This window comes from Balaenoptera acutorostrata, assembly GCF_949987535.1.
Source record: "Balaenoptera acutorostrata chromosome 6 unlocalized genomic scaffold, mBalAcu1.1 SUPER_6_unloc_4, whole genome shotgun sequence".
In the NCBI taxonomy this organism is placed as follows: domain Eukaryota; kingdom Metazoa; phylum Chordata; class Mammalia; order Artiodactyla; family Balaenopteridae; genus Balaenoptera; species Balaenoptera acutorostrata.
In genome coordinates, this window is record NW_026645493.1 from 172,892 (window position 1) to 188,033 (window position 15,142).

General features: G+C 53.5%; 1 protein-coding gene across 1 annotated transcript; it reads left to right on the forward strand.

Annotated features, from left to right (window-relative positions):
* Window positions 1-1,056: 1,056 nt before the first annotated feature.
* Window positions 1,057-13,684, forward strand: LOC130706603 (NUT family member 2G-like). The gene is made up of 8 exons (XM_057539280.1): window positions 1,057-1,102; window positions 1,624-2,162; window positions 3,116-3,244; window positions 4,291-4,411; window positions 4,934-5,212; window positions 5,612-5,728; window positions 6,250-6,371; window positions 13,621-13,684. The coding sequence occupies exons 2-8, from the start codon at window positions 1,699-1,701 to the stop codon at window positions 13,682-13,684; spliced, it is 1,296 nt and encodes a 431-aa protein (XP_057395263.1). The 5' UTR covers window positions 1,057-1,102; window positions 1,624-1,698.
* Window positions 13,685-15,142: the final 1,458 nt, after the last annotated feature.

Genomic DNA, 15,142 nt, shown 5'->3' on the forward strand with positions numbered 1-15,142 from the left:
TCTCACACCTCCCTGTCAAAGGACCCCACACGAAGTCTGCCTAAGTAGTGGGCTTGATGGGGAGACCCTTAGAAAATTGGAGGTTCCCCACTTCCTTACTTGTGACTCTCTTAGATGACCCCCTAACCTCCCCTCTCCAACTGTGCATGAGGCTTCAGATGGTCCTGACCCCTCCCACACCCACATCAACGTCCCCGAAACAATGCCCTCACCAACGTGCGCTTGGTGGTCAGGAGGTGGACCGGGAGTCCCTCACCTTCCTTCCCTTCCTCCTGCTCTGCCTCAGCCTGTGCTCCCAGGATGTCCGGCCGCAGGGCCCAGCCCTCGCACCCGAAGCCACACAGATCCCAGCGGAACCCGGAGCCCAAGGCGCCCAAGGTGATTCCCCCTGAGACTGTGAGGGAGTATGTGGACAGGATGGAGGCGCTGGCGGGGCACGTCCACTCAGCCACAGGCAAGTCACCTGCAGAATGTGGAAAGGACGGAAATGAGCTGAACCAGGAAGAGGACGACACCTACTTGGACCCGTGTCTCTTGAGCTGCATTGACGAGCTGCGTTCCCGGGAAGACTCTGTCACCAAGGTAGGCTGGGCCTGGAGCCTGGGGTCTACAAGATGCCAGGGCGTGGAACTCTCAGCACCCAAGATCTGGGTTCTGCTCAGGCCGATGGGACTTAAGCTCAGCTCCTTGTTCCTGAGCCTGGTGTTAGGGGAGGTTTACGCAGATGTATGTGTGTATATGTTTGTGTCTGTGTGTATGCCTTTGTGTGTCTGTGTATGTGCATCTGTATATGTGCTCTTTTGTGTGTGACTGTGTATGTGCATGTGTGTGTGTGTGTGTGTGTGTGTGTGCGTGCTGACCATCCCCGCCTTGTGGAGGAGAGTGGGGGTGGGGGGGTCTCTGCTTTTCACTTTCCCTCCTGGTCTTCTTGTGTCACAGGCCACTCCTGGCCAAGGATGCTCACAGCCTCTTCTTTCTGTCCGAGGTGGAGGCAGTCATTCACCCTCGATTCCTGGCAGAATTGTTTTCCCCAGACCCACAGCTGGATGTCTTGGCCCTTGCTGAGGAGCTGGAGCAGGAGGAAGGACTCACCCCTGAAGAAGTGAGCCAGGGGAGGGAGAGGGACACTTAGGGAGCCAGGGGACTCCAGGGGAGGGGGGACCCCAGGTGACCCAGGGGACAGGGGAAACCAGGTGGCCCAGGGGAGCCAGAGGAGGGAGGGATCGCAGGTAGAACAGGGGCGACAAGGGACACCCAGGAAGACCAGGGCACGGAGGGACCCCAGTGAGCAGGGGAGAGGTAGGGCCCCAGAACAGGAGGCCCACATGGCTCTGTCCGTCCCTTCCCTGCCTCGGAGGCCTGGCATGGGGAAGGGCCCTCTCTGGGGTGGGTGCAGCGCAGGGTGATAGGAAGGAGAGGATGGGGAGCCGGGAGCGGAGGGAAGGACACACAGCTGGGAATAAGGTGCAGGAGGATGGCAGGAATGCCACCGTGTCTGTATTTGGAGTCTAGTCCTGGGGTCACCCGTCCCCTCCTCCCCCCCAGGGCCATTGTCCCACTGCCCAGTGCTCCTCCTCTCACACGTGCGCGTGGAGCCGTCACTGTCCTCCTCCCTCCTACCAGCTGGTGCAGAAACAACTCCTGGACTTGAAAGAGGAGGAAGGTGGGCTGGCAGCCCCGAGCCACAGTGCACCCGGAATGGGCTCAAGTCCATCTGAGTCCCACGCCGGCCAAGGTGCCCAGAGGCACGACCAAGACCGCCATCGAGGGGTCAGTGATGAAGCCTGCCCACCAGCGATTGATTTTGAGGCTCTTCATAGGCCCATCCGAACAGACACTGGCCCGTTCGTGCTCAGAGTCTTTGTTCCCTTTCGAGGACGTCAGGCTGGCAAGGGAGGCTGGACCCCAGGCTTTCCTCCTCAAGCTCCACCACCAGCTGCCCAGCTGGCCCCTATCATTCGCCCCGTGAACTCTGGGCCATGGCCACATGACACTTCCAGGGAGGGCCGCCTGGCCACAAACCAGTCCAACGCCTCGCAGGATGGCTCCTCTAACACCCAGAGAGAGTACAGTAACTTCCGACGTTGGCAGCACATCAAGCCCCTGGCCCGGAGACACTTTCACCTGAGTCCTGATGCAGAAGCTTTTTCCTGCTTTCTCATGTGAGTGAACGCTCAGCGGGTCCTGAGCTTATGGGAGCTTTTAGATAAAGAGGAACTGGGGATGGACTCGCACGTTAGGTTTCTAGGGCTACTGGAAGGAAGGTGTGAGGGCGATGTCCATGCTATGAGAAGGCACACTGTCGGTCACATGGGTGGGCCTGCCAGTCCGTGACATCAGGACTGAAATGTGCCCCATCTCAACGGGCCCCACCACCCTGTGAGTCTGGCCAGCTTGCTCTTCCATGATTCTCATGGTAATACGGACTGCAGACTTGCAGTCAGAGAGGGTCGTGGTGTAAGGTGAGGAGCCAAGGAGTGGAGGCCGCCCTCTCCTGTGGTGCCGTGTCCTTCATACAGGACGTGAGCGCACATGGCCAGGGGAGGCCACTTCAGAGGAGGGGGAGGAGCGCGGGGCCCAGGAGAGCGCTTTATGCATGCCTCCACTTCGTTGTGGAGAATTCCACTAGGAACAGGGTGATGGGAGAGCTCTCCTAAGGCCGTGGGCTCTCTCCCACTAGAGTTGTGAGCCTGGCAGGCATTTCCATCCTAAACCTCCGGTCCCTCGTAAAAAGGGGACAGTTACACTTCACTCAGAGGACTGTGCAGAAGACGCCTTGGGCTAATCTATGAAATGTTAGCAGATTGCTTGGCACATGCCACGCCTCATTGATGATGATGATTTTTATTATGAAAATGCAGCCTTGAGGAGGAAAAGAGCTCCCCAAGGCACAATGTCCCAGCTCTAGCCTGGGAGTGGATGGTCATCCTTGAGTGAGTGTGAGGCGGTGACAGCAGTGGCCGGGAAGGCTTGTCTTTGCCCTCCCAGACGCCCGCCTCTCACCCTCCTGTTGCTCAGTCATTCTGTGTTGAGTGATGTGTGGTCCACATGGGCGGGTGGGGTCAGGCAGGTGGGGGCTGGGCTGGGCCCGGAGACTGACCCCGAGGGCTTACAGCCCAGTGCTTCGATCCGTGGCCCGCCTGAATCCCAACATGCCGCTGGAGGAGGGACTGTGGAGGGCCGTGCAGGAATGGCGGTGCAGAAGCAACCCTGACCGGGTGATCTACTACGAGAGGGCGGAAAAGTGAGTCAGCGTCCTGGGCCCAGGGGCTGCGTGGAGGGTGAGGCCAGTGGGTGAGGGCAGGGTCTGGCCGTGGGGGTGCTCATCAGAGAGGACAGAAGAGAAGGGCTGTCACCCAGCACAGGGTCCCCGCAGCCCAGGGGCCCTACTCTCCCCCAGAAACCCATCCCTCACCTTGAGAGTTTGAGACTTCTGTCCTTCCTCCACCAGGAGCTCTGCCCTCCCCTGATTTTGACCTACCCTTGCCTTGACATGAAGGTCTCAGGACGGGGCAGGGTGAAGCTGTGAGTCCAGTAGGGGTCCAACTCCGGCCATATGGGCTGGGCCGGGGAAAGAGCTCCACCCGCCAGCCTGCTGCTTCCTTAGTGGTGGGTGGCTGGCGGCCACTAACATAGATTTGGGACCACCTCTCCTCATGAAAAGTGCCCTGAGTGGGTACCCTGGCATCCCTGAAGAGGCTGGGGAAGCCAGCTGTCGTCGGCCCAAGGGTCTCCGGCCCTTCCAGTGTTTGCTCCATGGTAATCCCCTTGGTTTAAGAAACAAAAGCAAACAAACGAGCGCCTCTCAGAGGAAGGGAAGGCCTCTCCTCTAAGCTCAGCATCCACATCGTCCAGCCTCTCCTGGGCCCTGTCTCCAGGTCTATGTTCCAGGACTCTCAGTCCTAGCCCAGGGTCCTGAATTCGGTCAAGGACCCCTGTGGGGAACACATGCCTGTTCCAGCCTCTGGCTGTCAGCCCTTCATGTGGTTCTGGATGGGGACGGGGGCATGAGGAGGGTGCCCCCTGGGTCAGCCATGTGTCCCGTTGACCTGGTTCAATTCAGCGACCTGGGTCTGTGCTGTTGAATGCCCTCCAGTGCTGGTGAGGCAGGAAGGGTCCCAGATCTTGTTATCACTTCCAGGAGCAGCTCTCTGCTGCGGACAGCACCTCACAGGGCCTTGACGGCCCCAAGGCACGTCCTCTCCCACTGCCTCAGTCCTGGCTGCCTTTGTTGGGCTCCAGAGCCCAGGCCTTTTTCTCAGGGTGGCCTGTGCCTCCGTCACCCCCCAGGTTCATGGAATTTGCGGCCGAGGAGGAGATGCACATTCAGCATTTGCAGTGCATGCAGTGCGCGCAGGACCTGCCTCCTCCAGCCCCACCGAAGCTGGATCCTCGGGGGCCCCCAGCCCCGAAAGTGGGCCTTCAGCCAGGCACCCAGCTTCCCACTGGAGCTGAAGGCACAGGTAACAGGGGCCTAGGGTTGGCCACCGTCCCCATGTGGATCCTTTTCTTTCAAGACAGGGGCATTGGTCTTTCAACGAAAAGAGCCACCGAGGCGGGGGGTGGGGGGGTGGGGTCTCAGCTGCCCTTTGTCACTACGGGGTATTGACTTGGTCAGTTTTGTAACTCCTCTCACACCTCCCTGTCAAAGGACCCCACACGAAGTCTGCCTAAGTAGTGGGCTTGATGGGGAGACCCTTAGAAAATTGGAGGTTCCCCACTTCCTTACTTGTGACTCTCTTAGATGACCCCCTAACCTCCCCTCTCCAACTGTGCATGAGGCTTCAGATGGTCCTGACCCTTCCCACACCCACATCAACGTCCCCGAAACAATGCCCTCACCAACGTGCGCTTGGTGGTCAGGAGGTGGACCGGGAGTCCCTCACCTTCCTTCCCTTCCTCCTGCTCTGCCTCAGCCTGTGCTCCCAGGATGTCCGGCCCCAGGGCCCAGCCCTCGCACCCGAAGCCACACAGATCCCAGCGGAACCCGGAGCCCAAGGCGCCCAAGGTGATTCCCCCTGAGACTGTGAGGGAGTATGTGGACAGGATGGAGGCGCTGGCGGGGCACGTCCACTCAGCCACAGGCAAGTCACCTGCAGAATGTGGAAAGGACGGAAATGAGCTGAACCAGGAAGAGGACGACACCTACTTGGACCCGTGTCTCTTGAGCTGCATTGACGAGCTGCGTTCCCGGGAAGACTCTGTCACCAAGGTAGGCTGGGCCTGGAGCCTGGGGTCTACAAGATGCCAGGGCGTGGAACTCTCAGCACCCAAGATCTGGGTTCTGCTCAGGCCGATGGGACTTAAGCTCAGCTCCTTGTTCCTGAGCCTGGTGTTAGGGGAGGTTTACGCAGATGTATGTGTGTATATGTTTGTGTCTGTGTGTATGCCTTTGTGTGTCTGTGTATGTGCATCTGTATATGTGCTCTTTTGTGTGTGACTGTGTATGTGCATGTGTGTGTGTGTGTGTGTGTGTGCGTGCTGACCATCCCCGCCTTGTGGAGGAGAGTGGGGGTGGGGGGGTCTCTGCTTTTCACTTTCCCTCCTGGTCTTCTTGTGTCACAGGCCACTCCTGGCCAAGGATGCTCACAGCCTCTTCTTTCTGTCCGAGGTGGAGGCAGTCATTCACCCTCGATTCCTGGCAGAATTGTTTTCCCCAGACCCACAGCTGGATGTCTTGGCCCTTGCTGAGGAGCTGGAGCAGGAGGAAGGACTCACCCCTGAAGAAGTGAGCCAGGGGAGGGAGAGGGACACTTAGGGAGCCAGGGGACTCCAGGGGAGGGGGGACCCCAGGTGACCCAGGGGACAGGGGAAACCAGGTGGCCCAGGGGAGCCAGAGGAGGGAGGGATCGCAGGTAGAACAGGGGCGACAAGGGACACCCAGGAAGACCAGGGCACGGAGGGACCCCAGTGAGCAGGGGAGAGGTAGGGCCCCAGAACAGGAGGCCCACATGGCTCTGTCCGTCCCTTCCCTGCCTCGGAGGCCTGGCATGGGGAAGGGCCCTCTCTGGGGTGGGTGCAGCGCAGGGTGATAGGAAGGAGAGGATGGGGAGCCGGGAGCGGAGGGAAGGACACACAGCTGGGAATAAGGTGCAGGAGGATGGCAGGAATGCCACCGTGTCTGTATTTGGAGTCTAGTCCTGGGGTCACCCGTCCCCTCCTCCCCCCCAGGGCCATTGTCCCACTGCCCAGTGCTCCTCCTCTCACACGTGCGCGTGGAGCCGTCACTGTCCTCCTCCCTCCTACCAGCTGGTGCAGAAACAACTCCTGGACTTGAAAGAGGAGGAAGGTGGGCTGGCAGCCCCGAGCCACAGTGCACCCGGAATGGGCTCAAGTCCATCTGAGTCCTACGCCGGCCAAGGTGCCCAGAGGCACGACCAAGACCGCCATCGAGGGGTCAGTGATGAAGCCTGCCCACCAGAGATTGATTTTGAGGCTCTTCATAGGCCCATCCGAGCAGACACTGGCCCGTTCGGGCCCAAAGTCTTTGTTTCCTCTCGAGGACGTCAGGAGGTCTCTCCATTCCGGGCCGGACGGCCCTCCCCTCCCCAGCGTCAAAGGCGCACTGGCCCTCTACTGGGACCCAGGGATGCGTCTGTTCTCACAGAGGCGTCTCCTGTTTCGGAGGCCCGAGGGCCCAGGGACGCGTCCAGTGAGGACGAGGAGGAGCTCCCCAGCCTGGCCCCCCTCTTGGCCTCTCCGCAGAGCCTGCCGCCTTGCTGGCTGTCCCAGAGTCCTGCCCCTGCCTCAGGCCTGGCCTCCCCTGGAGGTTGGGGGGCCCAGAGTGCTCCCCAGGCCCCCTCCCCTCAGAGAAGAGGCCCCAGCCCAGCTCCACCAGCCGCTCCCAAGTCGAGGAAGCGGGCTCTGTGTGGGCGCCCAGCCGCTGCTGAGAAGCTGCCCATCCCCGGGGCTGGCCACAGGGTCTCTGCGAGGCCAGCCTTGGCTCTGGGGCTGGCTCGCCCCTCACAGCCGGGAAAGAGAAAGCGTGACCCGTTTGTCACAGGGAAGAGGAGGAAGAAGCAGAGGAAGCACTGTAGCCAGTAGGGAACAGCCGGGCCTGCCCTCCAGGGCGAGCCCCCCAGGGGAGCCTAGGGGCTCCTCCTCACCCCAGTGCTGATCCTGGGATTGTGGGGGGTTAGGGAGGTGGGGGAGGTGGGTGTGGGCAGGACCTTTGGAGTGATGTATAAAAATTGTGAATAAAGATAGTTTTGGTGGGAAATGCTCTCAGGCCACTGTCATCTTCTTCGTGTGGAGCTGCTCCACAGAGAGCGATCCTGAGAGGAAGGAAGGGTGAGGGAGGTCACAGGAGCTATGGATCTACAGGTGGCCAAACCTATCCTCCACATAGACAAGGACTCCTCAGGCTGCCCCTGGGAACGCACAGCTCTCACTTTCCCCAGGGACCCCCTCATCATCCCCTTCTCTAAAGCCTGCTTGGCTAGGGGCCTTCTGGGGCATCTGTAGCATCTTCTGCATCCCTGAACCGTCTGGGGAGGGAGAGCTGCTTTTGTGCCTCTCAGCCCTCTGGACACTAACCAGTTTCTAGGACGGAGCCTGGAGACGGCCCTTGTCTTTATGGAGCTGCTCTCTGCTTCCCTGAAGTGGCCAGGCGATGGCGCTGGGGTGACCCTCCGCTCATCCAGGGTTTCCTGTGTGGGTGGCCTGACCAGACAGGAAAAGTCTTGGCCATGGGGACAGGACTGTCTGCCTCGTCATAGCGGGAGCGTTCTCTAGTCCCACTGGGATTATTGCAATGTGGAGAGTGGTTGAGGCAGCTACCTCTTAATCCCAGTGAGGATGCAACAAGGGGAATGGGCGCGGGGAAATTCATGGGGCACCTGTTACAGGTGTGTCTAAGGGAAACGACAGTTGGGACCCTTTGTGGAACTTGTGGGATTTCTGTGCAGCAGCATCTCTTTCAACTGAGGGAGGAGGACCCATCTGGCTGTGGCTGTGGGGACTGGCCTTAGGGGCCTAGGGGTGTGCAAAGACACCCCAGAACTACTGTCCCTTCCCTTTCCACCCATGGCTGGACATGTGTGTGTATTGGTATCAACACTGATTTGTATTCCCATAGAAAACAGTTCCTCCTGACAAACTATGACCGTGTTTCACAAGAACAGCTTGCTCACAGGGGCAGCAGGGGTGGGGGAGAGGTGTCTGTGGCCCCAGATCTGGGTGGGAGCTGGGATCCATGCTGAGGAGTGTAGAGGCCTCAGTCACCGTCCTGTGGGTGCCGGCAGAGACTTTGAATCATCAGAGCAGGGGAAATGACCCGCTCATAAGGGTGAGACGAGCAAACAATGAGGGGCAGGGAGCAGACACCTGCTGTCTCCCTGAACTGCCCCCCCTCGCAGCCTGCTTAGCCCCCGTCATGGCCTGTGCTGGCCCACCTCTGAAGCCCCTTCCTCCTAATGCACTCAGATGCTCTGATCCTTTGTGGACCCGCCCTGGGCCTCACCACCCCTTCCCTGCTGGCCAAAGCCTCTTCTCCCGGTTCTGAGTTCTGATTCCTTCCCCAGGACCCAGGCGGGGGTTGGGACAGCAGAGACTCCCTAATTCTCCCTCCTCCTCCCTGAGATCTTGACAATCACCTTTGTATGTTTCTATGATTTTAACTACTGTAGATACTTCATGTGAGTGGCTATGATATGTCCTTTGATGAGTGGCTTATTTCACTTAGCATAATGTCTTAGAGGTTTATCCATGTTGTAGCATGAGACATGGTTTCCTTTTATTTCAAGGAAGGAAATATTTCCTTGTGTTTATAGACCCCATTATCCCTTCATCTGTTGATCGACATTTGGGTTTCTTCACGTCTTGGGTATTTTGAATAATGCTACGACGAATGTGGTTGTGCAAATATCTCTTTGAGATCCTACTTTGAATTCTTTTGGATACATAGCCAGAAGTGGGACTGCTGGATCACATGGTAGTTATATTTTTAATTTTTTGAGGAAACTTCATAGTGTTTTCCGTAAGGGTTGTCCCATTTTACACCTCTCACCAACAATGAGAAAGATAGCCACCATCAAGAACTTGGTATATGTCCATCTTATAAAAATGTTTATGCTTTTAGCAGAGCTGTAGCTAATCAAAATTATGTATAATGACAATATTTTTGTTATATATGGTGTCATGTAAATCATATTGCCTTTGGCTTCTTCTTTCAACATTCTTACTTTAAGAAAAATGGATATATTAGACGTTCTTTAATTTTTTAATTATTTATAATTTTGCATTGTATGCATACATTAAAAATAATTTATCAGTTCCCTTGTTGGTGAACTTTTATAAATTATAATGTGACAGGGTAATCAGTTCCAGAGGAAAAGTTTTTCCTTTCAGAACTTTGAGTATTTATTCCATCGAATATGGTTTTTGTTACTGTTTTTTTCAAATTATGCCATCAATACACCCTTTCATGGTGAGTGATCAGTTTCCTTGCTAATTGTTTTTTGGAAGACTGTCTGTTGTCTTTTGTGTTCTCCAGTTTCTTGACGTGTGATTAGTTTCAGGTTCAAAAAATGTATCCTCAATGTGATCTATTTTGCTTCATTCACTGATAATACACATTCTTCATCTCATCTAGAACATAATATTATCTTTTTCATATGTTACTTCTACTCATTCTCTCCTGTCTCTACTTCTAGAACCCTGGATATATGTATATTAGACCATCTTATATATTCTCTGTGTCTTCATCAGCTTGGACGGCTATAACAAAATGCCATAGACCTGGTGGCTTGAAAAACAGACGGTAATTTCTTAACAGTTCTGAAGGTTGGAAGTCCAAGATCAAGGTGCCATATTCAGTTCCGGTGAGAGCTCTCTTCCTACTTTTCAGATGGTTGTCTTCTCACCGCGTTCTCACGTGGCAGAGAGAAAGAGGGATCTCTCTTGTGTCTTTTCTTTTAAGGGCACTAAACCCATTATGAAAGCTCCATTCCCATGCCCTAATTACCTCCCAGAGGCCCTATCCCCAAATACATTGAAGGGTAGGGCTTCAACATAAGAATTGGTGGGGGGGATATACGTCCATAGCATTCTGCCCCTGGTACCCAAAATTCGTGTCCTTATTGTATGCAAAATACACTCATTCTATCCCAACAGCCTCAAAAGCCTTAACTCATTCCAACATCAACTGTAAAATTTAAAGTCCAAAGTCTGATCTAAACACCATCTAAATCACATAATGGGTGAGACTGGAGGTACTATTCATCCTGAGGCAAAATTCCTCTGTAGATGTAAATCTGTGACCCAAACAAGTTAAGTGTTTCCAAATACGATGTTGGGACTGGCATAGAATAGACATCCCTACTCCAAAAGGAAGAAATAGGAAAGAAGGAAGGGGTGACAGCTTCCAAGCTAGTCCAAAGCCTAGCAAGGCCAATCCCATTAGATCTTAAGGTACGAGAATCACCCTCTTTAGTTTGATGCTTTGCCCTCCAGGCCTGCTGGGGTGGCAACATCATCCCCACAGCTCGGTGGGGCAGCCCCACTCCTTCAGCTTGGTGGGGTGCCACCCACACTGCAGCTCTCTGTAGGGCCTCCACCTACACCATGACTCTCTGTGAGGGCGACAATCTCACACTTTGAAACTGAGGCCCCCTGGGCCTGTGGTGGGATTGACAGACACGATGACCTCGGAATCACCTTTGGGGTCCTTCTTCCCTTTCGTCAAGAGGAGTACACATTCACAGCCAAATTGCTCTAGTCTCCCATTCTGTAGAATCCAAGAATTCTGACAGCCTTCCTCATTCTGCCTGGCTTTCTCTGTCCCCTTTAGTTCAAACTGGCAGTGTCTCTTCTCTACTCCTGGCCTCTGCTGAGATGACTAATTAAGTTAATATCACACCTATGATCTCTTCTTCAAAGGGTTGCTCAGCTGCACCCTTAGAGTTTCTTCAGAACAAGCTTTCTCACTTTCAAATATGGATAGGCTGAGAAGTTTCCAAATCTCTAAGTTCTGATTTCTTTTTGCTTAACAATTTGGTCTTCAATTTATCTTTCTCCTGATGTGTTTTACTAGGAGCGGTGATGAGGAACCAAGCTACTTCTTCCAAACTTTGTCCAGAGATCTCCTCAGATGAATATTCAATTTCATCACTTACAAGGTCTACCTTCCCAAAAACGCTAGAACACAGTTCAGTCAAGTTCTTTGCCACTTTATAATAAGAATTGCCTCTCCTCCAATTTCTAATAATGTGCTCCTCATTTCTGTTGGAGACCTCACCAGAATAGCATCTAACGTCCATATTTCTATCTGTTCATGATTATTTCTGTCTTCTCTACAAAGATGGAGACTTTCTCTCCAGTGTGCCTCTTTGCTTTCTGAGCCATCACCAGAATCACTTTTAATAGGTATAGGCTGAAAGGACTTTATGGCGATTTCAGCTCTTTTTTAGCATGCACTTCAAATCTCTTTCAGCCTTTACCTACTATCCAATTCCAAGGCCACTTCCACATATTTAGGTATTTGCTACTTCTTGGTACTAAAATATATCTTAGCTCAAAGGGCTATAACAAACTACCACAGACTGGGTGGCTTAAACAAAAGACGTATATTTCTCACAGTTCTGGAGGCTGCAAAGTCCAAAATCAAGCCACCAGCAGACTCTAGGTCCCTAAATTTCTCATTCATAATTGCTGACCGTTTCTTTGCTGTGCTACATTTTAGCTAATTTTTCACATCTATCATCCATGTCATCCACTTCCTCTTTATCAGTATCTGATCTAACTTTTTCCCACTTCCTTTGATATACAGATGTGTGATGTTTGTATGTTGAATTTCATCATCCACTACAAAATATTCAATTTCAATGGTCAAGATTTACTAACAGAAATCATTTTTACTGTTGAAGACAGAACATTCTTAACTGGAACTGGCACTGTTAATACAAGTGTATGATAGTGAATACAAGCCCAACTAGTACAGTTTGGTGCTACTCCTTGATTTGGGTTAAGGTGCCAGCACTTCTGCCACCTTTGCTTTTGCACCATCAGTACCTATGTCAACACAATTGTTCCAGAGTAAATCATGAGCTTAAAAAAGTTTCACCAACAGTTTGAATATTACAGTATCATGTTGTTTGTGATCAAGCGTGAAGATCGTCAATATTATCTAGTGCTAGTACTAGACAAATTCAAGGAAAACGGCAAACCCAGTCACTTTTTGTTTCCTTTTCCATGTGAAAAGCTGTAAGCAACATGTTTTTGCCCTTTAAAGGGCTCCTATGTCTCTGTTTAAAATATTCCATTCCTCTCTCTCTTTTTTCAAATTCATTAATTGATTTATTTGTTTTTAGCTGCGTTGGGTCTTCAATTGCTGTGCGCAGGCTTTCTCTAGTCGCGGTGAGCAGGTTTCTCATTGCGGTGGCTTCTCTTGTTGCGGAGCACGGGCTCTAGGCGCGCGGGCGTCAGTAGTCGTGGCACACGGGCTCAGTAGTCTTAGTTCGTCGGCTCTAGAGCGCAGGCTCAGTAATTGTGGAGCACGGGCTTAGTTGCTCGGCGGCATGTGGGATCTTCCCAGACCAGGGATCAAACCCATGTCCCCTGCATTGGCAGGCGGATTCCCAACCACTGCGCCACCAGGGAAGTCCCAATTCCTCTCTCTTTAAACATAAAGTGATTGGACTTAAAGCAGTGCTTAAAGTTTACCGGTACTATAATCCTTGTTCAAAATTGCTCTGTGGCATAAGCCACAATGCAGTGAATTGTTGACACCTCCAAATCCCAGGGAGGCCCCTGAGTGCTCTCTCAGGAGGAAATTGAGGTCAGGTGTATCTGATGGCCTGTGTGCTCTCTGTGCTCCTGGTGATATGTGGGGGCTTTCAGGTGAGTGCAGTGGGTAGACTCATGGACTCTTAGTCTTGGCTGGGGGAGACAGCACTGTCGGGTTTATGTTTCCACATTTGCCTCCTTTTGTGTTGCCTTTCTCCCAGGTGCATTTAGCCTGATGAGAGGGAAGGAGGAGATGTCGGTAGCTGGGCAGGTGGTTCTCCAGGAGCAAATGTCAGGGACGGTTGTGTGGGCAAGATCCCTAGGCCCCGTCCTGGCAATCTTGCTGTGCACTGAGCAGTCCAGATGAATCGGGTCCTTGACCAGAAGTCCATGAAACTTTTGGCAATCTGGGCAAAATTTGGGATCTGAGGGTGGGCTCAGAAATTTCAGCAAGGATTTGGCGGTATCTTACCCTCGGGCTGTTTAAGAGCCCCTGGTTTTGAATAGCATGAAGCACCAGAGAGCCTTTGATCACATTCTATACAGCTGTCCTGTGTGTGGCCCTCCAGCAGCAAACCTTCTCTGCTGTGACCTCAGGGCAGGCCCCATCCGCCCACCCCGAGGCTCCTGCCCTGTGAAACACGAGGGTGTAACGCAGGCTGCTTGTCAGTGCTTGGCTCCTGGCTTGCCTGACGCAAAGTGTGGAGCATCTGCTCACCTTGTGCTGGTGCCCTTCCCAGAATCAAGGGGCTCACAGCGCAGACATTTATGCTGAGTCTGGGGGCAGCTGTGCCCTGAGAAGCCACGTCTTGTCACTTGACCCAGGGAGCACCTCCTCAACGGACCACACTTATCATATGGGCCTCCTGCTCTTGTGCCCTCTTGTTTTGTTCTCAGGCAGGTGGTTGTGATGGCCAGTACTGTGGGGTCTTGTGATCTCAGAGCAGACACTGGAGGCTGACTGACCCCACAGAGGTGGACAAGGACGTGGGCTCAGGCGATGGGTCCTTTCTTGGGTTTCTGTCTCTCCTCCCTGACTCCTGACCCTTGCTCTCAAAAGCTCACCTTTCTGTTGTAGTTGCCTCACCAGGGGGCAGTGACGGGCTTTGCCCCGCTGAACTATACCCTCGGGGTAGGTGGCCACAGCCTGGCTTGTCACACACTGGGGAAATCCTACACTGGGGAAGTCAGGATTGTGCCTTGCTGGGCTTGGAACCCAGGTAGAAAGGTAGATGGTGTGGGGCTGAGGGACTGATGCCCCAGCCCCAGGGCAGGTGACTTCTCCTGGGAGAGGCTGCCCATGGCCCCCTTTGGCCCCTCGACCCTGCAGAGGTGCTGATACACGCCCCCTGCAGGCCACAGCCTCTGTGCAGAGGGTCTGCCCCAGTATCACATGAGAAGCCGGGCCCAGGAGCCTCGCTCTCTCTGAGAGCAGCTGCTCATCCCACACTGAGGGGCGTCTTCTCGGACACAGGGCACATAGCTGACCTGCAATTGACATATGGACTCTTCCCTGGGCTTTACTCCTGAATTTACCTCCATTCTTGTCTCCTGTCTCACGGCCCCTGCCTTTTCCCCCAGACACCGGAGATCTCCAGGCTTGGGTGGAGTATGGCATGTTGTCAAGCTCAGTGGTGTCCACCTCACCAGCCCACTGGAATCAAGCCCCAGGGAGCCTCTGAGAGAGCAAGACCAAGGACTTTAAGAAGACTACGGTTAATGTTAAGGAGCATAGATTGTAAGATGAGTAATTTCACTAGTGTTTTTCAATCCGTAAGAAGAAGGAAATAGAAATTGCAGAATTGAAACTTGCACAGACATCAAGAAATAATAGTTTACAGGCCTCAAGAAATAATAGTTTAACAAATGACCCATTCACAGAATCAAGGAACTGAGCACCATCCACAGGGTGTGCAAAGGAGGTGCCTGATCCCAGGAGCAGTATGGCCACGGCTCGGCTGAGAGCGAGGCATGTGCTGGGCAAGCTTTTGTATGTAATGTTCACCAAAGGGAACCTTGGCCAGTGATACCAGGGAAAGGCTATCATGGTGAAGGCCCATTCATCTCCACCACCCTCAACTTGAATCAAAGTATTGGCTGAAGAAACAGACTTGACAGAGACTTTGGCCACCTGGCCTGGGTTCTCCCTACAAAATGTCATGTTCCTCCAAGAACAGGGCAAGGAGTCACAATTGTCCGTATCACAGACTGCATATCTTAACGGTACAGCTATTACAAATCTGCACCTTTGTTTGAAGGGAATTGTTAAGTGGTGGGTAGGGAGTGATGTGTTCCAGGGAGGATTTGGGCCCTCTGGCTTGCAGGTGACCCTCTTATCAGACAGGGCAATTCTGCCAATAACTCATCACTGCCTTCATTCCTCAGGTGGTAGGGATACAAAGGGATTAAAAGGGGTGCG

Coding starts and splice junctions, on each gene's coding strand:
- LOC130706603 (XM_057539280.1), top strand. CDS start 1,699: ATGGGCTCAAGTCCATCTGAGTCCCACGCCGGCCAAGGTGCCCAGAGG. Junction 4,412..4,933: donor CTCGGGGGCCCCCAGCCCCG/AAAGTGGGCCTT, acceptor GCTCCCAGGATG/TCCGGCCCCAGGGCCCAGCC. Junction 6,372..13,620: donor GCCGGCCAAGGTGCCCAGAG/GCACGACCAAGA, acceptor TTTTGTTCTCAG/GCAGGTGGTTGTGATGGCCA.